Raw genomic sequence first — 26,678 nt, 5'->3', positions numbered from 1 at the left:
CCACGCATGCCCAGCTGGAGCACAGTGAGTAGGCCAGTCCATGTCCTGAGCAGTCCTGGGTGCTTTCAGCAGGTCCTGAGGTCTGTGATCTGGAATTGATTCTCACTAGATCCAAACCGGATTCTAGATTGGACAGAGCTAAGTGGGAGACAGACTCTGGTTGGCCTGCACCCTAAGGACCTATGGTTGCACTGGATTCTAAGCTCCACTTGAGCCTTCACGAGCCTCTGGACAAACAAGGCCCAAGCTGGACTGTGCGTCCTCCCCAGCAGTGCCCATTTCTAAAATGAAAGGCAAGCCGATGGCATGTGGAAGGAAATATAGGACTATTTATTGCAAAGCTAGATTGGCAGCTCAGGAAGCAAGGAAAGAGACCGCAGAAGGCCCTTCTGCAACAGAGGAGCCAGGGAAAGGAGAGGGAGGAAGATGGGCGGAAGGAACTGATGTACATGGACAGCTGCCTCGCTCAGGTGCTCTTCTGCTCCTGGGACCGTCTCCCTCAGGAGGACATTTCTGACATGCTGTTTCCACCTCCCTCTGGGCAGTGCTGGCCACGTTGCCCAGGCTGAGGGCTCTGCCAGGCACCAGGCACTCCTCAGAGCCTAGAGCACCTCAGGGCCCAGCAGCAGGCCATCCAGCGAGAAGCCAGGCCCCGCCAGGGAAGGAGCCGTGCTCCCTGGGCCTGTGCAGTAGCGGGCAATGCAGAACTGGCCGGGGACCAAGGGCACCAGGGCCGCGGGACGCCCAGCACCGGCTTCAGCGTCCCTTTAGGATGAGCCGGGTTTTCCCATCTCCAATGAAGAACCTACAACAACAATGGCCCAGTGAGGTCTCTGCGCCCCCAGGGGAGGGTCACCCAGCCCCTCATCCATCTCTCCAGGCTGAGTTCTCCAGAGAGCAGCCTTCCTGAGCTTTTCCAGTCTCCACCTCTAGCTGGGGCAGGTTGCGGGGGGGGGGGGGGGGGGGGGGGCACGTGGTTAGGTGGGTGTGTCTCTGCTTGGCTTCAGCCCGTTTCCTGGAGACACTCAGCTCCACCCTCTGAAAGCAGCAGGCGATAATCAGGGGTGCTTTGCACTCAGCCATGGGCTAAGGGGTCTGGGCTAGGCCCACTTGCTGAGCCAAACCCTATCCCTGCACAACCTGGAACAGAAGAACAGGCCCCTATGGATCCTGGAAGCTCCCAAGAAGGGAGAGATTGTCCCTCTGACAACATCCACCTTATTATCCACTGCACAGCTCCACGGAGCACTGGCCACACTGTTTTATGGGAACGGCATCCCTGACGTGCGTGCTCATGGGTACCGTGTGTGTGGTTCTCTATGTGAGTGGGGCCCCCAGGCGTTGGATGACCCCTTGCAGGGAGCAACTCCTCCCCTGCTCTTGGGCCTCACCCCAAGGCCAGGATTAGGCTCAGGCTGCACACAGCCAGCAGGGGTGCCTGGCCCAGAGCCGCATGACTGACTGAGGGGAAGGCCGACCCACGCTGGGCAGCCACACCGGCGACCATCTGTTTTCTCTGTCGTTCTGTTTCCTCTGACCTGCCTGCCGAGTGCCTCCGCCTCTGCTGGGCGCTCCCGTAGGCGTGAAGCCTGCGCAGAGGACCGCCTGTGGGACACGTGTCCTGAGACGTTGTTTGGGCACCTACCTGGCCAGTGCTCCCTGTGCACTCTCAGCTCTGTGAGCCAACGGTTCTCCTTCGGGCCACAGCTGTGCTGCGAGGGATTTCTGTCACTTGTGGTCAAAGGCCCAGAGTCATAACATTGCCTCTGCGGAAGGCTCCCTCTCTCCTCTACAGACTCAGGTGAGGTCCCATGGCTCTCGGCCTGGACGCTGCGGGAGCTGTCACGCGCTGCCCACCGGCGGGGCAGTGACCCACCTACCTGACGAGCGCTCCGACCAGCAGGCTGCCCAGCAGCGGGCCCAGCCAGTAGATCCAGTGGAAGGCCCAGTGGTTGGCCACCACAGCCGGTCCAAAGGCCCGGGCAGGGTTCATGCAGGCTCCCGACACGGCGCCCCTGCAGACAGCAGCCACACTGGTCCCCAGGGTCCCGGCCAGGCCCAGCTCCCCTCAAGTTCCCTCCCCAGCTAGGCCTACCTCCCACACCTCCCACACTCACGCCCCATCTGGGGTTCTGGAGGGTTCCAGAAGATACAGGTAGGGGCGCTAGCACTGGACAGTGAAAGGCTGGCCCCTCCCTGGGCACAGCATCAGCCACACCCATGCCCGTCCAGAAGAATGTCCACAAGGGGTGCCTGGGCAGCAGGAAGGGACGGGGGAGGGAGGGTGCAAGATGGAGTGGGGGGAGGGCAAGTCTCTCCAAAGTTGACAAAGCCACGTCGAGCAGTTTTCCATCATGTGAGCTCTGGAGTCAGGAGGACTTAGGTTCAAAACCCAGCCCAGCTATTTCCAGCTGTGTGACCTCTAACCTCTGTGTTTCGGCTGAGGTGCAAGCACTGTCTCATGGGTTGTCAGGAGTCGATGAGAAAGCGCATATATAGCCACGTCTCGCCCATAAGTCACATACATGTGTTTAATCTCAGTGACCAGCAGCTCCTCGAGGCGGCTGTGGCCGGGCGCACCTCTCCAGTTCTGGTGTCCAGAGCTCTGTCCCGTTCTCTCAAGCCGGGCCCTGCAGACTTCGCTCCTCACCCACCCCGCCTCCAATAGCCACGCTCAATAGGTTTGTAAGTGAGCCAAGAGCCACTAGGGGGCAGCAAAGCATTGCCACACTTTACACAGGTTCACAGATCTTCCCCACGCCTCCTCCCAAGGATGACAAGGGGTGTGGGGGGAGCAGGGACGGCAGAGCCGGGAAACTGTCCCAGAGAAAAGAAAGAGCTGGACATGGGGGGGGGGGGTTCCTCATCCCCTTCAGCAGGATGTGGGCTCTGGTCCCAGATCTGTCACTTAATTTGCTGCAGCCCGGTGACCTTCAGCAAGTCACTGTCCTCTCTGAGCCTGTCTCCTCTTACATAACATGAGCGGGGTGACCCCTCACCAGCCTTGTCTCCGAGTCCCTTCCCAAGCCTATGAGCGGCTCAACCCAGACGGTGGTGAGGCAGGCGGAAGCCCTGCTGCCCACTGGCTGGGCAAACGGCCTGCAGAAATGTTTACTGAAACGGGAATAATTTCACACAAAACCCGGTCTTCTGACTCCCTTGGAGTGAAATGAGAAGGTCCCTCCAGGCCCCTCCTACATAGCAACCATTTCCCCGAGGGGAACAGAGGTGCCTCCAAAGACACCACAGTCCCAGCACCCCTGTTGCCTGCCTAATGCCAGGCCATGTCTCCCATGGGCATTCCCTACCTGCCCCTTTTGGCAATGGAGTCCATGCCCCTCAGGTAAGCTCTGCAGGGCCGGGCACTGTGGCCCCACGGCTGGGACGCACTCACCCTGCCAGGATGTCCACGGTGACGGAGAAGCCGATGGAGAACGGGGCCAGCGGGCCCTGCGTCTTCTCATTGATGGCGCCCATGCAGACAGCCAGCGCCAGCAGCGTGGTCAGGACGACCTCTGCCAGCACGGCCCCTGCCACCTGCCCCGGCTCCTGGACCGTCACAAAGGCTGCCCCAGACGCGTTCCAGAACCTGTCGCCAGGACTCACCGCCTGCGGAGAGAAGCCGCTCAGCCCCTCAGGGGTGAAGAGAGGGCCAGGAGCTCATGCCCCCCCACAGGGAGGGGTTACAGTCAGACCGTCCGGCCCACCGCCAGCTCCGCCATTCCCACCCTGCGGCCGTGTGTGAGCTATTGGGCTTCTCGGAGCTCGCTTTGCTCATCTGTAAAATGGGGACGACCCAGCTGTGGTTCCAGTGGGCCTGAAGCTTCTGTGACTTAGGTGATCCTCTTGGAGGAAAGAATACAAAAATCCCTTATTTTTACAAACTTTGCAAATACACATGACCAGGACATTGCTAACCCATGAAAAGTCCCTTCGAAGGGGCACGGAGAGCCCCGAGGCTTAAGCGCCGTGGGATTTGAGGAAATCAGCCTCAGGGGCCGTGGCAGCACCAGGAGAGGGAGACAGCAGAGCGGACCACGCTCTGGGCCCTGGACCGGAATCTGGGCTCTGCAGCTCGCCAGCCCTCCGACCTGGGCAAGGTACCCACTTCCCTGCACCTCGTTTCCTCCTCCATAGAATGGGGATAACGACAGCTGCGCGCCCAAGTCCTGGGCGCCCTCCAGGGACTGACCTGGCCTCTGATGAGGTGGTTGGGAAATGGAATGAGCAGGTGTGCGGGAGCTGAGCAGGGCGGGCAGGTGTGTGCGGGGCTGAGCAGGGCGGGCAGGTGTGTGTGGGAGCTGAGCAGAGCGGGCAGGTGTGTGGGAGCTGAGCAGGGTGGGTGCGGGAGGGAGAGCCTGGGCACTGCTCCCCATCAAGGACCAGAGCCAGAGGGTCGGTGGGGAATGGGGTCTTACATGGGGGCATGGGGGCCCAGGGCAGGGAACAGCAATATGGGACTTGAGACCAAAGTCTGCAATGGGCCAGGTCTCAGAGCCATCGTCCAGACCCAGCCCGCTAGCAGGCCCACCCTGCCACCTCCACCCTCCCACTCACCCACACGTGCCTAGAAGGCCTACATCTGGAAGGAACCCTAGTTGGACTGACACTTGAGGGAAAGGAGGAGAAGAAGGAGCAGGAGAGGGAAAGGGGGGAGGAGGAGGGGAGGGAAGGGGAAGGGAGGGGAGGGGAGGGGAGGAGGAGAGGGAGAGAAAGGAAGGAAACGAGAGAGAATGGAAGAAAGAAGGGAAGAGGAAGGGAGGCTGGGAAGGAAGGAGGGACTGAGTCAGAAAGGGAGGGAGGGAAGGAGAGAGGGAGGGAGGGAGGGACAGGCCTACGGAGGGACACAGGGAGGGAGGCAGACGCTATGGAAATTCTGGGACAGAAAGGAAGAGCCAGACTTCGTGTTGGGATGAGAGGGTTCCACTGGGAAGTTGAATTTGAACTCCCATCAAAGGCGGAGAACTCAGGTTAAGGGCAAGCTGGGCAACACACCGAGAGGTGAGCTCGGGGCTCTGGGAGGAGAACTGTGCTCCCCCAGCAGCCCGGGCAGAGCTGGGTGGGCCGCCTGTGGCTGAGCGAGTGGCTGGGTGAAACGTGCGGAAACATTAGGACCAGCAAACCCGCCGAAAGCCAGGCGTGGACTGGGAGGGAAACCTCTGGTGCGGAACTTGCCTCCGCTCCTGGGATGTCCAGACGCGGAGAGAACTGGGTGGGTTTGGAGTGAACCAGTGCCCCCCTCCCACCCGGTCCCACTGGAGGAAACAGGCGGAGTTGGACAGTCCCCCCCGCCCCCCCGAGAGGATCACCCACCTTGGCCAGGGAGGCCCCGAGCAGCCCCCCGCACAGCTGGGACACCCAGTAGGGAAGCAGCATCGTCAGGTTGAGGCCTCCGACCAGCATGGCCGCCAGGGACACGGCAGGGTTAAAGTGTCCACCGCTGTCACCCAGAAGCAGAAGGAAGCCATGAGGCCAAGGCGCAGGCTGTGCCGAGGGGACGGGTCCCACCAGCCCCCCAGGCCGGCCCTGCGCGTAGGGCCCAGCCCACAGCGGCAGGCACCATCGCGGCCATTCCCCCGAGGTGCCCGGTGGTGGCGCGGGGCCTGGGCGAGCCCGGGAGGGGAGGCTGAATAGATATTTGTTGGAAAGCCAGTGGCTGAGTGAAACGCTGGCATTAGAGGGAGGCAGTCCCTGAGGCCCAGACAGCCTGGACTCCCAGCCAGCGGCCTGGGTTCAGATCCTGCTCTGCCCCTGAGCAGCCGAGGGACCTCGGGCAGCAGCGCACCTCTCGGCCTCGTGCCCCCACCTCCTGAGGCTGTTGCGAAGATAGAATGAATTAGCACCTGTGCACAGGCCTGTTACATACATGGGAGGACTCGGTACACACAGGTATTATCACCCCCACTCCGACCCTGTGCCCCAGCCAAGACGTGACAGCGCCTGCCTCCAACCCCGCCCCGTGGAACACAAGAGCGTGTGCTATTCGTGTCCCGGGACGTTGAAAAGAAATGTCAGCGTTCTCTCCCCCTCTTCTTCTGGGGAACAGAATTTGGGTCTCTTCATTCCGCTCCGTTCCCTGAGTGAGATGAAACCCGGCGGCCTGGCCCGCATCGCCCTGCCCGGCGCCCCGCACTGTGGCTGGCTCTCCTGGAAGCCAGGGGCTCCCGGGGGGGCTCCGTCCAGACGGACACTGTGCAAGAGCCCCCACCCCCTCGGGTCACCACTCGATGGGCCAGGACCACTCAGGTGGGTGGGAAACCCCTCTAGCAGCTGCTGTCCCAGGGAAACCTCGAGGCTGGAGCACCCCTTCTAACACGCACAGCAGCAGAGCAGCCAGTGGGGACTGAGCCCTCCCCATCGCTGCTTTTCCCTGCGCCCCCCCCCACTCCCAACCCCTTCCCTACCTACCCCCCCCCCGACAACCCCCCCCCCCCAACCCCCGTTCCACGTAGCTCTGCTGCTTACGAGCCCTGTAACCTCGGGCAAGGCACGCTGTCCTGTCGCAGCTGGAGGCGGGTGAGGGAACGCCAGGGCTCAGACCTGCAGTGTTAGGACCGCGCCTGGCACTAGCCCTGTCGCATGCGTGTCAGCTGGCAAGAAGGTGCTTTTAAACACCCTATGGGCCCCGTTTTCTGGGTGGAGGGGCTCGAATTGGAAGCGTGACTTGCCCCGAGGCACAGAGCCCGTGGGCCGCAGGGCCAGATGTGAGCCCCAGCCACACGGCCGTCCACGTGCTCCCGGAGCCTGAGTGGGTGCCCCGGCTCCCCTGACCCTCAGCTCGCACCCCCTCACCTGAGGTTGCCCAGCGTGGCGACCAGGAGGCCCAGCGCCAGCCCGTGGGCCAGCGCCGGCTGCAGCAGCCCCGCTTCCGGCCCGTTGCCGATGACCGACAGGCACCCGATGAAGATGAAGAGGGCAGAGCCCAGCAGTTCCACCAGGCAGGGCCGCACCAAGCGCTCATGCCACCATCCGTGCCCCCTGCCTTCCGCGCTCGGCTCCTTCCCCCTGCCGCTGCCAAATTCAAGGTCCCCCATAGACACGGCAGCGGCCTGCAGAAGGGAAGGGAGTGGGACTGGGAGGAAGGGCGGCCAGGAGAAGCCCCCCCCCCCAGAGTTAACTCTCAGTGACCCCGGAGGGCCAGGCTGGGGAGCCGAGGGCAGTGGGCTCACCTCTGCGGACATGAGGGCTGGCTGGCCGGCCGCACCTGCTCTCGGGCACACGCTTATCTCGGGCTGGACTGCTGCTCCCAGCGCAGGCTCTGCCCTTTAACAGGCGCGAGAAAGCAGTGAGCAGGTGGGAGGTGGCCCTGCGGCCCAGAAAAGGAAACAGTTTTCTTTTTAATCTCAGCTGGGCAGGGCAGGGGCTGGTTAAGGATTGCTGAGCTTTCTGCCACCAGGGGAAGGCGCTGGCTTGGCGGCAGCATCTGGAGGGGAGGCCCAGCCCCCGCGGTCACCGTCCGGGTCCAAAGCAGACCCGCATGTGCAAGAGGACGCGAGGACTGCCCCCCGTTAGGCCCGCACACGGGAGGTAGCAGCCGACTCATCAATTCCCACAGACATCTCATTCACGAGACCTGACACCTCCACTCACGCACCTCATCGCCTGATCCAGGCCGAGCTGTGACGGGTGACCCTTCACTGACAGGCAGTTGGGCCCGTGGAGAAGCCGTGGGCCTTAGAAACAGGCCACCGGGGGTTCCGCCCCAACTCTGAGCACTGACTCACCGTCTCTGCACTTTAGCTTGCGCCCTACCATGTGCGGATGGTGGTGACCAGGGTCGCTGCGAGGCTTACGGAGTCAGCACATACATGTAAAGTGCTTCCGACAGTGCCAGTCACATGATAAGCACAATGAGCTGCCTACTAATTTATAACATGTATTGATGTGTAATCAATATTTATTGAGTACTTTCTAACGTGCCAGGCTTTGGGCTACATACCCTACATGTGCTATCTCATTTAACCCCCACAACAACCCCCTTAGGCAGGTACCTTAATAATAGTACATTTACAGATGGGGACGTGGAGATTCAGGAAGCTTAAGTTTCACAGGGTTTGTGATTGCAAAACTTGTGGGCTACGTCACAAAAAAAGACAAGCACTGTATGATTCCACTTATACAAGGTAGCGAGAGTAGATAAATTCAGAGAGAAGGTAGAATGGTGGCTGTCAGGGGCTGGGGAGGGGAAGGGGGGGTACGTGTTTAATGGGCACAGAGCTTCAGTTTGGGAAGATGAAGTCTGGAGGTGGATGGTGGTGATGGCACAACAATGGGAAGGCCCTTTAAAGCCACTGGACCACACACTTAAAATAATTGATTTCGTAAATTTATGCTACATATATTTTACCACAATTGAAAACAAACAAACAAAAAACACTGAATTAAGCCACTACACTCAAGTGCTTTTTAAAATGGAAGGAAGGAGGGAAGGAGGGAAAAAAGGAGGGAGGGAGGAAGGGAGGGAGGGAGGGAGGGAGGGAGGAGGAAGGAAGGAGGAAGGAAGGGAGAAGGATGGAAGATAGATGCATGGATGGGTGGATGGATGGAAGGAAGGAAGGAAGGAAGGAAGGAAGGAAGGAAGGAAAGATGGATGGATAGAAGGAAGGAGAGAAGGGTTTCCTTATTCATCCATTCAGCAAATATTTAAATGCCTGCAGTGAAACAGCCCCCACCTGAGCCATGTGGAAATGCACAGTGAACAGGACGAGCAGGTTCGGGTCATGCTCACAGCAGCTCAGGGTTTGTATGTACAGACGGAGAAACGGTGCCACAGATGCAAGGGTTTTACTGACGCTTTCCACCCTTATTGACTAGTCACCACATACCTAACACACTCTGCGTGTATTCATAGCAACCCTATGAGGTAAGTCTTGATTACTTCTCATCCCATCTTCAGATGATAAAAACAAGGCGCAAAGAGCTTGCCCAAATGTGTGTAGATACGAAGCAGCGCCTCTGCACAGGAGTGGGTGGACAGCTTGTGGGTGGCTCTTTTTGGCAGGAGACCCAGAATGCAGCGCCTCTTGGACATCCACACGTGTCGGAAGGTGTGGGGTCTGCTCTCTGCTGATTATCTGGGGCCCGTTCTCGCCCTCCCTCCCTCCCACAGCAAAGAGCACCAGATGTATCTTACGCCCTTCCTGCCAGTCCTGCAAATGGCAACAGAAGATAGAGGTCCAGCCCTCCACTTCCCCATCTCCCTCATTCTTTGCCCAAATCCTGTCAAGTGCTGCTTCTGGAACATTTTTCTCCTGTTCTCACCCAGGCTTTGTCAGTTCTTGCTTGGTCTCTTGAAGAAAATCGAACCTTCAGTGTACAGCTTCCAGGTGCCAGGCTCTGCACTGGGCATTTCTCAGGCATTTCCCCACTTCACAGGCAGAACCTTCCAGCTGGTAAAACTAGAATAAATCCTCATCTTGTCTCCTTGCCTCACTCTGTTCTAACCCATTCCTCTGACACTGGCAGTGAGCCGGCACAGGTGGGCTCTTCGGTCCAGGCTTGGGGGTCAGACTTCTCCATCTATGCCTGGTCTCTCTGCTTCAGTTTCCTCTTTCATAAAAAACTAGAGGCCTGGAGCATGAATTCATGCACTAGTGGGGTCCCTCTGCCTGGCCTGCGGGATCAGGCCAAAACCGGCTCTCTGATATCCCCTGAGGGGTCCCGGATTGTGAGAGGGCGTAGGCCAAGCCGAGGGACCTCACCCGTGTAAGATTGGGGCCAGGGAGGGACGCAGGAGGTTGGCCAGCTGGGGAGGGACCACAGGAGGGTTCAAGGGCGTATCCAGCCCATCTCACTCAGCCAGACCCCAGCAACAAGCTAATCTACCAGTCAGAGCATCTGCCCCCTGGTGGTCAGTGCACATCATAGCGAGCAGTTTAGCAGCCTTAGCATATCATTAGCATATTATGCTTTGATTGGTTGAACGGCCAACAGGCCAACTGGACACTTAGCATATTAGGCTTTTATTATATAGGATGGGCTAATGGTGGTATCTATCCCCACAGGGTTGTAAAATGGATGAAATGAGACAGTGTGCTTATTAGCCAAGTGCCCAATTCAGAGCAGGTGCCCAACATATCGTAGCTATTAATATGTTTTGTATTAGTCAGAGTAGGCTAACCTGTGTAACACATAACCCCAATGTTTCAATGGCTTCATATAATAAAAAAGGACTCATTGTTCACATAATGGTCCATAGCATGCTCTTTACCACATGTGACTCAGGGATCCAGGCCACTTCCACTTGGAGACCCACCATCTAGGTCCTCAGATCTCCTCCTCCAGCCAGCACATGGGAAAGAGAGAATGTGAGGCGCTGTGCAGGAGGTTTTCATGGCTACCCAGGTTTGATTAGTAAGAATTCTGTCCATCGAAAAACCACTAGACTTAATAAATGAATTCGGCAATGTAGCAGGATACAAAATTAACATCCAGAAATCTATGGCTTTTTTATACACCAATAATGAACTCACAGAAATAGAAACTAAAAAAAAAAAATCCAATTTACCATTACAACAAAAAAGATTAAGATACCTATGAATAAACTAAACTAAGGAAGTAAAATACCTGTACTCAGAAAACTACAGGACGTTGAAAAAAGAGATAGAGGAAGACATAAACAAATGGAAGAATATACCATGTTCATGGATTGGTAGAATCAACATCATTAAAATGTCCATACTACCCAAAGCAATCTATAGATTCAATGCAATCCCCATTAAGATACCAATGGAATATTTCACAGACCTAGAACAAACTCTCCAAAAATTCATCTGGAATAAAAAAAGACCCAGAATAGCCACAGTAATCCTAAGAAAGAAGAAAAAAGTCAGAGGGATCACAATACCAGGTATCAAACTATATTACAAAGCCAATGTTCTCAGAACGGCCTGGCACTGGCATAAGAACAGACATATAGACCAGTGGAAGAGAACAGAGAACTCAGAAATCGACCTAAGCCATTTTGCTCAATTAATATTTGACAACAGAGGCAAGAGCATGCAATGGAGTCAAGATAGTCTCTTTAATAAATGGTGTTGGGAAAATTAGACAGATACATGCAAAAAAATGAAACTAGACCACAAACTTACACCATACACAAAAATAAACTCAAAATGGATAAAGGACTTAAACGTAAGACGGGAAACCATAAAAATCTTAGAAGAATCCATAGGCAGCAAAATATCAGACATATGACGTAGCAATATCTTTACCAATACAGTTCCTAGGGCAATGGAAACTAAGGAGAAATTAAACAAATGGGACTACATCAAAATAAAAAGCTTCTGCACAACGAAAGAAACCATCAGCAAAATGACAAGAAAGCCCACTGCATGGGAGAACGTATTTGCCAATGTTATCTCTGATAAGGCTTTTATATCCAAAATTTACAGGGAACTCATACAACTTAACAAAAGGAAGGTAAACAATCCAATCAAAAAATGGGCAAAGGACTTCAATAGACAGTTTTTGAAAGAGGACATACAGAAGGCCAAGAGACATATGAAAACATGCTCAAAGTCACTAATCATCCCAGAGATGCAAATCAAAATGACAATGAGGTACCATCTCACATCTGTCAGAATGGCTATCATCAACAAATCCGCAAACGACAAGTGCTGGCGAGGATGCGGAGAAAAAGGAACCCTCCTTCACTGCTGGTTGGAATGCAGACTGGTGCAGCCACTGTGGAAGACAGTATGGAGTTTCCTCTAAAAATTTAAAATGGAACTCCCATTTGACCCAATGATCCCACTTCTAGGAAAATATCCCAAGAAACCAGCAACACCAATCAGAAAGGATATATATACCCCTATAGTCATAGCAGCACAATTTACCATAGCTAAGATTTGGAAACAGCCTAAGTGCCCATCAAAAGATGAGTGGATTAAAAACTGTGGTACATCTACACGATGGAATACTACATTGCTGTAAAAAAGAAGGAACTCACCATTTGCAACAGCATGGGTGGACCTGGAGAGCATTATGCTAAGCGAAATAAGCCAGTCAGAGAAGGATAAATACCACATGATCTCACTCATTTATGGAATATAATGAACAACATAAACTGATGAACAAAAATAGAGCCAGAGAAAAAAATATTTTAGAATAGAAGTAATCATGTTTTTGCAGATATTTAATATTTCCTACAACTTTTGTGATATTATACTATATTCGTACAGTTTTGGTAATATTATTAAATCTAAAATCTTTTTTTTCTTGAAAAAAAAAATTCTGTCCCACAGCCCTGCCTGACCACAGAGGAGTTGGGGGGGAGTCTGGCTGTGTGCTACACGTCGGGAAAGGAAGGATTGTTGCCCAGATTGTTGGTTTAATCATGCCCGTCCCTAACTTGAAACCTTTCATTGCCACTGTGGCTTCCAGGGCACAGCCGACCCCCTTAGCCAGCCATCCCGGACTCGTCTCCTGCCCGTGACACTAACACCTGTCAGGTGAGCGGTGTGCCTCGCCCCTCTCACCTGCGCTGTCCTTGTTTCTCTTGTCCTCTGGCCAACTTCTCCTCGTTCAAATCTCCAACCGGGGCCCTCCCTCCCTGCCTCCAGGCCTGCTGGGTGTCCATCCTCTAGACGGGGATTTCTGCCTTTTCATCTCATGGCACGTAAACTAATTACTAAAATCCGCCCAGTCGCCCTAACTGGTTTGGCTCAGTGAATGGAGTGTTGGCCTGTGGACTCAAAGGTCCCAGGTTCGAATCCGGTCAAGGGCATGTACCTTGGCTGTGGGCACATACCCAGTAGGGGTGTGCAGGAGGCAGCTGATCGATGTTTCTCTCTCATCGATGTTTTTGACTCTCTATCCCTCTCCCTTCCTCTCTGTAAAAAATCAATAAAATATTAAAAAAATAAAATAAATAAAATCCGCCCAGCCGGCATGGCTCAGTGGTTGAACATCAACCTATGAACCAGCAGATCATGGCTCGATTCCCAGTCAGGGCACATGCCGAGATTATAGGCTTGATCCCCAGTAGGGGGTGTGCAGGAGGCAGCTGATCAGTGATTCTCTCTCATCATTGATGGTTGTTTTTTTTCTCTCTCTCTCCTTATCCCTTCCTCTCTGAAATCAATAAAAACATATTTAAAAAAATAAAATGAAATTCTGCATCACACCCAAAAAATATATTTTTCCCATCTGACAAAAAAATAACAACAAGGTATAATTTCTATTTATTCACACCAGACAGCTATTGTTGTGTTGGCTGTTGTCATTTTTTTTTTTTTGGACAATCTAAGGGAAAAGAGGTCAGAGCCCCTGCCTAAACAGTCAGGTATTGCAGGTTTGAAACCTTCTGTGGCCACAGGTGTTCCGCGGCACACAGGCTGAAATCGCTGCTCCAACGTGCTCCTCCCTCACTACAGCCAGCGCCATAGCCGAAGCCAGCAGCCCTCCAGGAAAACACACAGCAAAACAACACATTTCCACAACCTCAGAATTTTGGCCTGACCCAATGTCTCCATAAACAAAAAAAATCATCAGACTAACCGGTGGGCGGGGGTACAATGGTTTCTCAGACACTGTTTGACCAGCAAACTTCCCAGTCTCCCGGGGCCAGCTGATGTGACCAAGTCTCTAATTTGTGCCGCTGTTAGGATGCAACGTGCAAGACGGCTCTGCACCTGCAGGCCCCTACCTGCCATCCACCTGCAGGTGCAGGGGTGTCAAAGCAGCCGCACTTCACCGGGCACACGGCCCTTCCCTCCTGCCTCTACTGTGGCTGGCCGCCACCCAAGAAGGGACGCCGGGGCCATGGCCGCCATCCTGAGACCAGGATGGATGGAGCGTTGATGACATCACTACACCTCCCGACCAGCCCCAAGACCACTTCTGGTTAAATCAACCTGCCCGTCCCAGAGTTGCCCAGGGCACCCGAGGGAGCCACGGGGGACTCCGAGGGGTGGGGGGATGTTTTAACTGTCCAGGGGGAATATCATGATGCTAACATCTGTCAGACACCGTGCGAATTACTAGCTCAAGGTCATTCCCAGGTGTAATAATAAATAGCCTACATTCCTTTCAATGGACACCACAGCTTTGCAAAGCTGGTTTTGTGGGGTCACCCTAACAAGAGAAGTAACGTGAGTATGAATGTGGAAGAGGAAGAGGGTGGCGGCACCCCACCTGTCTGCTCTGGGGAGCTGCAGGGCCCCAAAGCACACAGCCCACGGTAAGTAACTGTTTAAGAAAGACAGTTGTTTAAGAACCCAATTAAACAAGGTTATTTAGTTATAGTTACTTAAGAAGGAAATAAAAACGCATGCCCGTGTGTGGGGTTTTAAATACTAAGCTGTTCAGATGGAAGTGCTAAGATTCTGGCACTAACTTCCGGATAACAGCAGCCCTGGGTGTGCTTTCGGGGGAACATCGTGAGCCAAGAGCGTGGGAGCCACCGGCGGAAACAGTCTGTCCTGTCCGAGTTGGCTCCCTCTCCCGCCGCAGAGACCGCCTCCCTCCGGCCATGCGCTCCCTCCCTCCCGCCCCTTCCAGAGACACTGGGCTGTCTGTTGCCTTTCTCCCTGAACGTGGCCACTGTTGTAAGGCAGATGCTGAGCTGTGTGCTCGGGGACAATCACAGACAACGCAGAGCCTCCCCCTCGTTGCTGAAAGGGTGGCTGATGTCCACCGAGTGGCTCAGATCACAGGCTAGTCTGAGCCTGAGCACCTCCCTCCCCCGTGGAAGCCAGCAGCGCCCATGGGTCCCCGGCAGTGCCACGTTCAAATGCTGGCTCTCGAGAGGCATGGTAACCAGGCATCAGACGTGTTGGCTGTTTCAGAACTGACAGCCGGGACCTCAATGGACCGAGGAAGCGGCCCATGAGTCTCACCCACGAGGACCGCCTGCACGCCATCCGCACGGCAGCCACAATGGCTCCGTCCACAAGAGGAGCCAGAATGGTCCCTTGTCACCTGCTGCTTTTATTGGATCGTAACAACTATCAACATTAAATCATCCCACAGAAGAGGAAATCCAATAGTCAACAAACATGAAAAGACAATCTCTCTAACAGACAGAAAACACTTCAAATTAAAGCAACAGAACATTTTTAAGTGATTGACATTCGATGCTGACAAAGATGGAGAAATAGGCAAACTCATACATTGCTGGTGGGAATGTAACTTGCTACAATATCCGTAACACAATCTTGCAACACTTATTAAATAGTTAAATCCACATTCCCCAAGACCCAGCAGCCTCGTGGTTGCAAATTGATCCTATGAAAACAAAACCTCTAATGGGAAAGTGTCTGTGCAGGGATTTTGATTCCATCATTTATTGCAGAAAAACCTGGCAACTGTCTGAATGGTCACAATAGATGTTGCTCTCAGTGTTTAAAACACCCCTGAGCTGTACTCACCCTCAGGCGTTTGGACAGTCTGTTTCTTTTACTCAAACTGTTCCCTAAATCTGGCAAAATCCTACTCATCCTTCATGTCTCAGCTAAGATAGGATGTTAGTAAGGGACCCGGCCGGTGGCTCAGTTGGTTGGAGCGTCGTTCCATACCAAGAGGTTGCGGGTTCGATCCCTAGTCTGGGCACATACAGGAGGCAACCAGTCAATGTTTCTCTGTCTGTTTCTTTCCCCGCCTCCTCTCTCTCTCAAATCAATAGAAACATATCCTTGAGTGAGGAGTATAAGGAGAGAAAGGGTAAGAGAGAAAGCATCAAGGAAAATTCAAGCTACGCGGACCGGGTAGCAAATAAATCAATGTCACAAACAAAGTGGAAAAAGTCAGACAGACAAGAGCACACCCTGAGCCACATGAAGTTCAAAAACCAGCAAAGCCAACCGCTATCAGCTTTGGGAGGCAGTGGTGGGACGGGCGCGTGGAGACTTCGGGGCGCTCACATCCTGTTCGTGACCCAGATGCTGGCGGCTGCATTGGTAAGTCCCCGTTGCGAAAATTCATTCAGCTGCAACATTCATGTACTTTCCATGTGTGTTGTCTATAATAATAAAAGCGTAATATGCTAATTAGACCAGACATCCTTCCAGACTGCCGGGAGCCGGTCCATCCTTGCTGTTTCAAAGGACCTGGCATATATGGCATACTGTTCTTAAAATGTTTGCTCACCTTCTTGGCACTATTTGTTTTAACCAAGGTCTCCTCTCTGAGAAAGGTTGTTTCCCCAGGTAGGGATTTTCCCCTGAAGTTAGGGAGGGAATAAAACCCCTCAACTAAGTGCCAGGCGGGTAATTAATCACTTTAACTACGAACAATCATGCTTAAGCTACATAATCTTTACTCCCTGGAATGGAGATAAGAAACGCCCTACCCTTTGTAATAGAGATTGATAGGATTGAATCAACTGGTATAAATATAGATGTAACAAGACAACAGGAGACAGAACTTCAGAGACAGAACTTAGAAGAGAGAACCTACAGACAGAACCTACAGACAGAAGAACTTCGCTGGAGAGAACATGGCAAAAGATCCTGGACTGAACCTGACTACAGAAATTGGCAAGAGAACCTGACTAGAACCTGGTGACTGAACCTGGCTGGTGAACCTGGACAGAACCTGGCTGGAGAACCTAGCGAGGGAACATGGCTACTGAACCTGGCTGGAGAACCTGGACAGAACCTGGCTGGAGAACCTAGCAAGAGAACATGGACACAGAACCTGGCTGGAGATCCTAACCAGAACTTCGCTGGAGATCCAGACCAGAACTTGGCTGGAGATCCTGGCTAGGCTGCTGATCAACTGAACACTGCCTCCGTGTCATTTCTTCTTCGCTGACTCCGTCTACGCCTTTGGGGACCCCTGGACCCGCTGGGGCTGGACCCCACCACCGGACGACCTTCCGGATGAAGCTGGGGCTGCGAGGGAAGCCCAGGTCCCGGGTGCCAGAGGGAAACCAGTGCTGGCAGCCGGGGGAAGGAAGGCCTACTCTTGCATGAATTTCATGCATTGGGCCTCTGGTACTCTCTCGTATTTCAATAAAAAGCTAAAAATAAAACCGACCGGCTTTTAGGAAGTTACTTTCTGGACATAACCAAGAGGAAAGCTGTGGGTGAATCTGTGGTCCCTAAGAATGGACTACTGGCTGAAACTGCGCTGTTGGCATGACACAGTATCTGTCTCGGGGGGATAGAACATTACACACAGTTAGAAATCGCCTTTAAACCCAGCAGGCTTTACCACGCCTGTTATGATCTCACTCGCTGAAGTTGCCAGCAGAACTGAGGTCAGCGGGTCCCAGCCCTGGCCGGGAGCAGAGCCAGAAATCACTGACTGCCTCATTTGGTTTTAGAAAAGTTATTCCTAGAACGGGAATAATTTATTGAGGTATAACTCATAGACAATAAATTACACATTTAAGGTGTGCAGTTGAGCAGTTTTGGCTCATGCGCACACCCACGGAGGCATCACCAAAATCAAGAGCGTGACATGTGTCACCTTCGAAAGTTTCCTTGCGACACCGGGCTTCTTTCAGTCAGCACATTTGTTTTAGGCTCGTCCGTGTGGCTGTGTTGGGGGGAGGGGGCTCATTTCTTCTGCCTGCTGTGGAGTGTTCTGTTGTAGGATGACCCATGTGTTTATCCACACACCCACGGGGGAACGTTTCTCTAGTTTCAGGATGTTCCAAATCCAGCACCTCTGAACATTTCTGTACAAGTCTTATTAATGACACACACTCTCACCTGTCTGGAGGAAATACCTAGGAGTGGAACGGCAGAAGTGCACTCACCTGATTTGGCTCAGTGGATAGAGCATTGGCCTGCGGACTGAAGGGTCCCAGGTTCGATTCCAGTCAAGGGCACATGCCCACCTTGTGGGCTCAATCCCCAGTAGGGGCTGTGCAGGAGGCAGCGACCAATGATTCTCTCTCATCATTGATGTTTCTATCTCTTTCTCTCCCTCTCCCTTCCTCTCTTAAATCTATAAAAATATTTTAAAAAAACAAAAACAAAAAACCACCAGCCTGTTTTCCAAAATGCCCGTGTAGTCCCACCTGCCAAGTCCAGCTGCTGTGTTCTCCCGACAGTGGGTGAGGCCAGACTTTAGGGTCCTAGAGCTTCTAATAGGTGCACGATGGTCTCTCATTGTGGTTTTAATTTGCATAAAAAATGGATGACGTGGGTCCAGGTACACACTTCCATTGTAAAATAAGTAAGTCATGGGGGAGTGATGCACAGCATGGCGACCATAGCTAACAAAACGGTCCTGTATTTTGGGAATTGTTAAGAGAGTAGATCTTAAACGTTCTCATCACACACAAAAAAGTTTGCGACTCTGTGGAATGAAGGATGTTAACCAGACTCGTGGTGATTATTTTGCAATATGTACAAATACCGAATCATGTTGCACTGCTGAAACTACATAATGTTAAGTGTAAATTATCCTATATAATAAAGAGGTAATATGCAAATTGACCCTCACACCCTCACATTACAAGATGGCCACAAGATGACTGTCCCATGTCATCACAAGATGGCCTACAGGGGAGGGCAGTTGGGGGTGACCAGGCCTGCTGGGGAGGGCAGTTGGGGGTGACCAGGCCTGCTGGGGAGGGCAGTTGGGGGAGATTGGGCAGCAGGGGAGCAGTTAAAGTGTCAATCAGGCCAACAGGGGAGCAGTTAGGGGGCGATCAGGCTGGCAGGCAAAGTGGTTAGGGGCAATCAGGCAGACAGGCGAGCAGTTAGGAGCCAACATTCCCAGATTGTGAGAGGGCTGTCCAACTGCCGGTTTAGGCCTGATCCTGCAGGGCAGTCAGACATCCGCTGAGCGGTCCCAGATTGGAGAGTGTGCAGGCCGAGCTGAGGACACCCCCCCCCCAGTGCACGAATTTCATGCACTGGGCCTCTAGTATCTCAATAAAGAAAAGAATCAAAAATCTATACTAATAAAAGGGTAATGTGCTAATTAGACTGGGAGACTTTCCAGATGTTCTTCCGGACAAAGCCATGGTGGTGGGGCTAAGACAGAGGCGGTTAGGAGCAATCAGGCCAGGAGGGGAGGGCAGTTGGGGGCAAGCAGGCTGTCAGGGGGGCAGTTGGGGGCAAACAGGCTGGCAGGAGGGGGCAGTTGGGGCTAGCAGGCCGGCAAGGGGGGCAGTTGGGGGCAAGCAGGCCAGCAGGCAGAGTGGTTAGGGGTGATCAGGCCGGCAGTCAGGTGAGCAATTAGGAGCCAGTGGTCCCGTATTGCAAGAGGAATGTCCGACTGCTGGTTTAGGCCCAATCCCTGGGACATCCCCCAAGGGGTCCCAGATTGGAGGAGGTGCAGGCCCGGCTTTCGTGCACCAGGCCACTAGTTAATAAATAAAAGCAGGAGTGGAACAAGTACTGTAATGACATTCCTTTGATTTGTTTCTCTGATTTTGTTTAAAAAGAGAATTTTTGTCCAATGGACAATTTCTGATAGTAATAAAATTGTCAAACAGCAACATTTTCTAAGTGCTACCACCTTTTAAGAAACATCCTAGCCCTAGCCGGCTTGGCTCAGTGGATAGAGCATCAGCCTGCGGACTGAAGTGTCCCAGGTTCGATTCCAGCCAAGGGCACATGCCTGGGTTGCGGGCTCGTTCCCCAGTAGTGGGTGTGCAGGAGGCAGCCAATCAATGATTCTCTCTCATCATTGATGTTTCTATCTCTCTCTCCTTCTCCCTTCCTCTCTGAAATCAATAAAGAAATATATATTTAAAAAAAAAAAAAAGAAACATCCTATATTGGATGTATATATGTTTACAAGGGTTATATTTTGTTGGATTGATCCCTTTAGTATTATGTAGAGACCTCCTTTGTCTCTTGTTTTGAAGTCTATTTTGTCAGATATGAATATTGCTACCCCAGCCTTTTTTTTATAGTTTTCATTTGCATGGAAAAATTTTTCCCATCCTTCACTTTCATTTTTGTGAGTCTTTTGTACTGAGGTGGGTCACTTGGAGACAGCATATATATGGGTCATGATTTCTTATCTATTCAGTTACCCTATGTCTTTTGATTGGAGCATTTAATCCATTTACAGTTAAGGTTATTATTGATAGGTACTTATTTATTGTCATTTTTATTCCTTATGCCTCTCTCTTTCACCTTCTTCTTACAGCAGTCCCTTTAACATTTCTTGCAATGCTAGTTTGGTGGTAATTAACTTCTTTAGCCTTTTTTTTTTTTTTTTTTTTCTTTTTTGTCTGGGAAGCTCTTTATTTCACCTCCAATTTTGAATGATAGCCTTGCTGGATGGATCAGTCTTGGTTTTATATCCTCAGTTTTCATTACTTTGAAAATGTCATGCCATTCCCTTCTAACCTATAGAGTTTCTGTTGATAAATCAACTGACAGCCTTATGGAAGCTTCCTTTTAGGTAACTGACTGCCTGTCTCTCTCTCGCTGCCCTTAAGATTCTCTTTGTCTTTAATGTTTTCCTTTTTTTTTTTTAGTAAATCTTTATTGTTCAGATTATTACATTTGTTCCTCTTTTTTTCCCCCCATAGCTCCCCTCCACCCAGTTCCCACCCCACCCTCTGCCCTCACTCCCCCCCACTGTCCTCATCCCTAGGTGCACAATTTTTGTCCAGTCTCTTCCCGCATCTCCCACACCCCTTTCCCCACCAAGAATAGTGAGTCCATTCCCTTTCTATGTCCCTGATTCTATTATAATCACCCGTTCATTCTGTTCATCAGATTATTTATTCACTTGATTCTTAGATTCACTTGTTGATAGATGCTTATTTGTTGTTCATAATTAGTATCTTTACCTTTTTCTTCTTCTTTCTCTTCTTAAAGGATATCTTTCAGCATTTCATATAATACTGGTTTGGTGGTGATGAACTCCTGTAGCTTTTCCTTATCTGTGAAGCTCTTTATCTGACCTTCAATTCTGAATGATAGCTTTGCTGGATAAAGTAATCTTGGTTGTAGGTTCTTGGCATTCATCACTTTGAATATTTCTTGCCACTACCTTCTGGCCTGCAAAGTTTCTGTTGAGAAATCAGCTGACAGTCGTATGGGTACTCCCTTGTAGGTAACTGAGTTTCTTTCTCTTGCTGCTTTTAAGATTCTCTCTTTATCTTTTGCTCTTGGCATTTTAATGATGATGTGTCTTGGTGTGGTCCTCTTTGGATTCCTTTTGTTTGGGGTTCTCTGCGCTTCCTGGAGTTGTAAGTCTATTTCTTTCACCAGGAAGGGGAAGTTTTCTGTCATTATTTCTTCAAATAGGTTTTCAATATCTTGGTCTCTCTCATCTTCTGGCACCCGTGTAATTCTGATGTTGGTACGCTTGAAGCTGTCCCAGAGGCTCCTTACACTATCTTCGTATTTTCAGATTCTTTTTTCATTTTGCTTTTCTGGTTGGGTGTTTTTTGCTTCTTCGCATTTCAAATCTTTGCCTTGATTCTTGTGCTCCTCTGGTCTGCTGTTGGGAGTCTGTATAATATTCGTTATTTCAGTCCATGTATGCTTAATTTCTAGTTGGTTCTTTATCATAACATCGAGGGTCTCATTAGATTTCTTGAGGATCTCAATAACTTTATCGGCAGCTTCTAGACAGTTCTTGAGAGACCTTAAAAGTGTGGTTCTGAACTCAATATCCTCCATTGACAGTTTTGTCCTATTTCTTTGTCTCCGCATTTTTTATGCTTTCTTGGTGCACCCCCTAGTGGTCTTTGTGCGCAGTCTTGTTGTAGTTAATCCTTGATTGTTGTAGTTAATACTAGGGGGATTTGACCTCCAGGCCAACTGGCTGTGAGAATCAGCTGTGTCTGCAGTGGGAAAACTTCTGTCCTCTAGGGAGGTGCTAATCTAGCCGTTGCCTGAGGCTATCTGGCAAATGGCTCTGCGCAGGGCTTGGGCGGGGCTGGTCGCACGGGATCAACAGAGTGGGTGGAGGGAGAAGTTATGGCTGCTCTCAGTCCCGTCCCCAGAGGCTCTGCCTCTCAGAGTCCTAGCAACCGCTGCAAATCTCGGAGAGAAAGCTGCCCTCGCGTTCCGACCGATGCCAGACAGTCCCGCTTCTCCTGTTTGAGTCTGGGTCCCTAGAGACTCGCCCAGAACTGGAGCTCAGAATCTGAGACTCCCTCCCGATTGAAAACGACAACTGCGCCCTCAGCTACCAGCCCGCTCTGCGCGTACCTCCACACCTTTGTATTTTCCGCACTGCGCCTCCTCTGAGTCTCGTATGCTGTTCTCTTTCCTTCTAGTTGAAGAATTTCCCCTCAGCCAGTCTTCCTGTGGTTCTGGGCGATGTTCCGTTCCGTCTTTTAGTTGTATTTGTGAAGTGGTTGTTCAAGGCAGCTAACTCCGGTGTTTACCTATGCCGCCATCTTGGTTTTCTGTTTGCCATTTTAATTATGATGTGTCTTAGTATGGATCTCTTTGTGTTCATCTTAATTGGGACTCTCTGTGCTTCCTGAACCTGTGATTTTTTCCTTTGCCGGTTTAGGGAAGTTTTCTGTCATTATTTCTTCAAACAAGAAATATTCTATTCCTTGCTTACTTTCTTCTCCTTGGAGCATCTCTATGATGCACATGTTTTTATGTTTCATGATGTCCCAAAGTTCCCTTAAACTGTCCTCATGCTTTTTAATTCTTTCTTATTTTTGTTACTCTGATTGACTTTTTTCTACCTTATCTTCTACTTGCTGATTCAGTTCTCTTTTTCTAACCAACTATTAATTCCTTCCAGTGTATTTTTTCATTTCAGCTGTCAGTCTTCATTTCTGACTGGTTGTTGTTCATTGTTTCTATGTCCTTTTTCACAAGCATTCTAAAAACCATTACTTTATACACTGCTTCTGATAAATTGCTTTCCTCCATTTCCTTTTTGTGTGTGTTTTTTTCTAGAGATTCCTCCTTTTCTTTCATTTGGGGCATGTTTTTTTTTTTTGTTTCCCCATTTTTACTGCTTTTTTGTGTTTGTTTTTGTATATTGGATAAGACTGCTATGCCTCCCAGACTTGGTGGGTTGGCCTTCTTGTGGGATCCAGTAGTGCAAGCTCCTTGATCTTCTGAGCTGTGTGCACTAGGAATGCCACTTGTGTGGCTTATGTGAACCCTCCTGTTGTATTTGGGTCTTGATTGCTGTTGTCCTCCTGTTTATGGGTGGGCTCAGCCCTCAGGCTTGCTGACTGTGAGGCTCAACCCTGACCACATTGTGCCAACTGTTATACAGGTGCTGACAGAACAAAACAAGACCAAACTGAAAACAACAACAAAAAAGCACCAAACCAGAAGAATTAGATTATATTAAAAAATAATAATAACTGAAAAAAGAGAACGTGAAAAAGAAGAGAAAATAGAATAAGAATAAAAAAATAAAAGAAAAAAATAATAATGTTAAAATAATGAATAATAAAAAATAAAATAAAATGTAGAATAGGAAAAGAAAAACAGAAAAATAAAATTAAAATAAAAAGAGAAAAACATAATAGAATAAAAGAAAAGAGAAGAAAGAAAGAAAAATCCTTTGGATCTGCTATTCGTGGAGTTTGCTGGATTTTGCTCCCATGTTGTTGAGTCACTCTCCCTGTCTGGCCCTGGGCTATCTGACTGAAGCCCTGCAGGGCAGAGCCCCAAGTAGTTTGGTGGGCAGGGCCTCCGTAGCCCAGAGGGTCTCACACCTTGAATGTCCCTCTTCGGAGCTGCTCTCCCTTCCCCATGGAAATGGACTCTAGGTGGTGTCTTGGAACTGGCTTGGGTGATTTCAACAGATTCGCGTTGTGAGTGGTGCCCATGGCTTGTAGGAGGGAGGTGGGCACTTCCTCTTTTTCCCTGCCTCAGCTCTGTCCAGGTTACTGGCAACCCCTTGTTGCCACCCCAAGCTAGAAGGGATTAAAAGAACTTTTAAAGTCCACTCACTTTGCACTTCAATCTTTCAGTGTGGTTGGCCCCCACTGGGCGTGCCCTCCACCCAGGTTCCAACCAGACCAAATACCTGAGGGCCCCGCATCACCAGACCCAGCCACAGAGCACAGATTTCCACCCCAGAGCCCCTTCCTCTGGCCTCAGGTCGCAGCAGGATGAGGCAGCACCAGCCTTGCACAGGTGGGGTAGGGGTGCCTCCCCTGTGCTCAAGGTGGGCAGGACCCATCCTCTTTGCTGGGCCACACTGTCCAGCCCCTCCCCTGCTCTCCACCATACGTTCTTCCAGAGAATACAGGGTCCCTCAGATTCACTTCTGGGTGCACTGGTGAGACCCTCCACTGGCCTCGCGTTCTGCCAAGTGGCCCCTCCCGCAGACCGGGCTGAGCTTCCCAGGCTGGCGCTGTCACAAAGCAGCGGCCCTTTGCCTGGGATGGTGTGGCCTCAGCCTCCCCGGCCGACTGAATCCCCACGATTCCCACCACCCAGTGCTACACGGGCCCCCTCCCCTCTCTGTTGCCCTGGGTTGGGGACCCCTGCACGGGGTGGAGACCCACACTCCCAGGGGCAGGGCTGCACGGCCACACCTTCCGCCCACAGAGGACATGTGTGCCCACTGAAGCAAGCGCTCTGGCCAGCAGAGCCACTCCCTCCACCACCACCACCACCACCCCCCCACACACACACATACACACACACACACACACACACACACACACACTCGTGCAGTCAGAAATCTCTCTTCCATTTCCACCCCGGTGCCCCCGCCTGCACACCCTCAGCCTCAGCTCGCACATCTCTCTCCCAGCACCTCCCAGGGCTCCCTCCCGCACCGGCCACAGGACAGAGCCGGCCGCCGCTGGACGGTGCTCTGTGAGCAGAGACCACGTCTGCATGTCCATGGTTAACGCCACACCAGCACACGGCGTGGCACAGAGTGCGCATTAATGAGGGACCAGCCCGCCAGTGATCTGCCTTCTTCCCCGGCCCGCACCCTCACCTGCAGTGGTTCCCCACTGAGGAGTAACAAACTCCCCAAACGCAGTGGTAAAACCACCACCATTCTATCCCGTTTCCTCACGATTCTGCGGGTGGGCCGGCCGTCTGTCTGCGCTGGCCTGGCTGGCCGTGGTCAGCTGGGGGGTTGGCTGTTACAGACATGGGGTTTCAGGAGGTGTAGAGGGTCCGTTTTGTATCTGAGCAGCTGCCTTGCAACGCTCAGCCTCTGGTGTTGGCGGTCCCATTGCCTGTGAAGACCTTAGCCTCACCCACCACCTTAAAGCATTTAAGGGCTGTGAGCGCCTAACATTTTGAGGTAAATCTGGCCTTCACGTCTTCACCAAAGGTTCAGACCTCCCCACTGTGGAACCTTCTGTAAATGCCCAGCTTCCAGGAATGTTTGGGTGTGAACTCTGCAGGCCTCCCGTTGCTTCTAGACTTTCTAAACTCTATTCTTGTACTCAACTCAGACAAGCTCTCCAGACTTATACAGTCACCCCCTTACCTGCAGGGATGCTCTCCGAGACCCCGTGGATGCCTGAACTGCATAGTACCGAACCCTGCATGTGCTGTTTTTTCCTATACAAACACACCTATGATAAATCTTAATGTATAAGTTAGGCACAGTAAGAGATTAACAATAATAAAATGGAACAATTACAACACGCAGTAACGACAGTCAGGAGCATGTGGCATTACTAATAAAATGAGGGTGGCTGGCGCGCCAGCCCTGCCAGACCTGGGCGGCCCCTCCGACACCCCAGCCGCCCGAGGACTAAGGGCGGGGAGTGTCAATCACATGGCGTCTCGGGACAGAGGGAGGGTTCCCATCCCACAGGCCAGGATGGTGAGGTTTCATCACACTACTCAGAACATCATGCCATTTAAAGCGTATGAATCATTCCTGGGATTTCCCATTTAATCGTTTCGGACCACGGTTGACGGTGGGTAACCACGAAAAGCAGAACCATGGCTGTTACAGAGCCGCCAGCGCCAGCCTGCGCCTCCCTCTGGAACTGAAGGCCTGAAAGGTGGCTGCAAGGCGACGCCCCTCACTGGGCGATGGGGTCAGGCCCGCCTCGCAGCGCAAGGCCCCGTGCGCCGTGTGGGGCAGAGCAGTGCCATCTGCTGTCCTCGCTCCAGGGACGCAACTGAGACTCAGATGGCGGACGCAGCGCTATCTTCTTCCCGGGAGAGCGGGGGCTGCACTCTGCGCACAGGCTCAGCTTCGTCGGGGGACAGACCTCGTGTCTGGGTTGTGGGACAAGCACTCTGTGGTCCCTGTTTCCCGTGGCTGCTGGGACAAATGACACTCACCTGGTGGCTTCAGACAAGCTCTGCCAGTCGGAAGTCTGAAATCAGTTTCCCTGGGCTCCAGTCGGGGTGCTGGCAAAGCTGGCTACTTCTGGGGGTGCTGAGGGATGCCTTGTGCTCTATAAGCAGCGAGTGACCACCTATAGTCCTCGCTTTTGCACCAAGGTGTCGCTGCAGGCCCTGCGTGGGCACCACGCCCCCTCTGACTCTGACTTCCCGCCACCCGCTCTATGGACCCCAGGGTTATGTTGGGCCCACCCCCAACTCCTGGTAACCTGCCTCCTCCACATCCTTAGTCACACCTGCAAATAAGGTAACGGACAGAGGGATGGGATCAGGAGGACATTATAGGGGCCCTCGCTCAGCCTCCATGATAACAAGGGGGAGGGGAGGACCACAGGCTAGTCTGGGGGGGCAGACGCAGGAGCCGAGGGGAGCCTGGGACCCGGTGGCCCACGGTCAAGATACAAGGTGCCATGTCGGCTTCTGCAAGCAAGTGCACATGGAGTAAATGCTGAGGACGGAGGGCACGAGCTGTGTCTGACCCAGGCA

The 26,678-nt window shown here is 52.0% G+C and overlaps 1 protein-coding gene across 3 annotated transcripts; it reads right to left on the bottom strand.

The window, feature by feature from the left end:
- Positions 1-315: 315 nt before the first annotated feature.
- AQP8 (aquaporin 8) lies at positions 316-26,640 on the bottom strand. 3 transcript variants are annotated; one of them, XM_059692138.1, is made up of 6 exons: positions 25,318-26,640; positions 24,895-24,961; positions 5,314-5,440; positions 3,395-3,609; positions 1,881-2,015; positions 316-805 (listed from the first exon to the last, which is right to left on the bottom strand). In XM_059692138.1, the coding sequence occupies exons 1-6, from the start codon at positions 25,376-25,378 to the stop codon at positions 757-759; spliced, it is 654 nt and encodes a 217-aa protein (XP_059548121.1). In that variant the 5' UTR covers positions 25,379-26,640; the 3' UTR covers positions 316-756. The 3 variants fall into 3 exon arrangements, with proteins under 3 accessions (XP_059548121.1, XP_059548120.1, XP_059548119.1); XM_059692137.1 differs by lacking the exon at positions 25,318-26,640 and adding an exon at positions 6,793-7,049 and having other exon boundaries at positions 24,895-25,002; XM_059692136.1 differs by lacking the exons at positions 24,895-24,961; positions 25,318-26,640 and adding an exon at positions 6,793-7,092.
- Between the last annotated feature and the right edge of the window lie 38 nt (positions 26,641-26,678).

Source organism: Myotis daubentonii, chromosome 4 (assembly GCF_963259705.1).
Source record: "Myotis daubentonii chromosome 4, mMyoDau2.1, whole genome shotgun sequence".
In the NCBI taxonomy this organism is placed as follows: domain Eukaryota; kingdom Metazoa; phylum Chordata; class Mammalia; order Chiroptera; family Vespertilionidae; genus Myotis; species Myotis daubentonii.
The sequence above is the reverse complement of the archived record's forward strand: the minus strand, read 5'-3'. Positions and strand labels throughout refer to the sequence as shown.

What these genes read in the sequence shown, in the direction of transcription:
- AQP8 (XM_059692137.1), bottom strand. Translation starts at nt 7,034, where the DNA reads ATGGGGGACCTTGAATTTGGCAGCGGCAGGGGGAAGGAGCCGAGCGCG. An exon ending in GCCACGCTGGGCAACCTCAG is followed by an intron (nt 5,441 to 6,792) that starts GTGAGGGGGTGC and finishes TCTGGGTGACAG; the next exon opens with CGGTGGACACTTTAACCCTG. An exon ending in CTGGTCGGAGCGCTCGTCAG is followed by an intron (nt 806 to 1,880) that starts GTAGGTGGGTCA and finishes TTGTTGTTGTAG; the next exon opens with GTTCTTCATTGGAGATGGGA.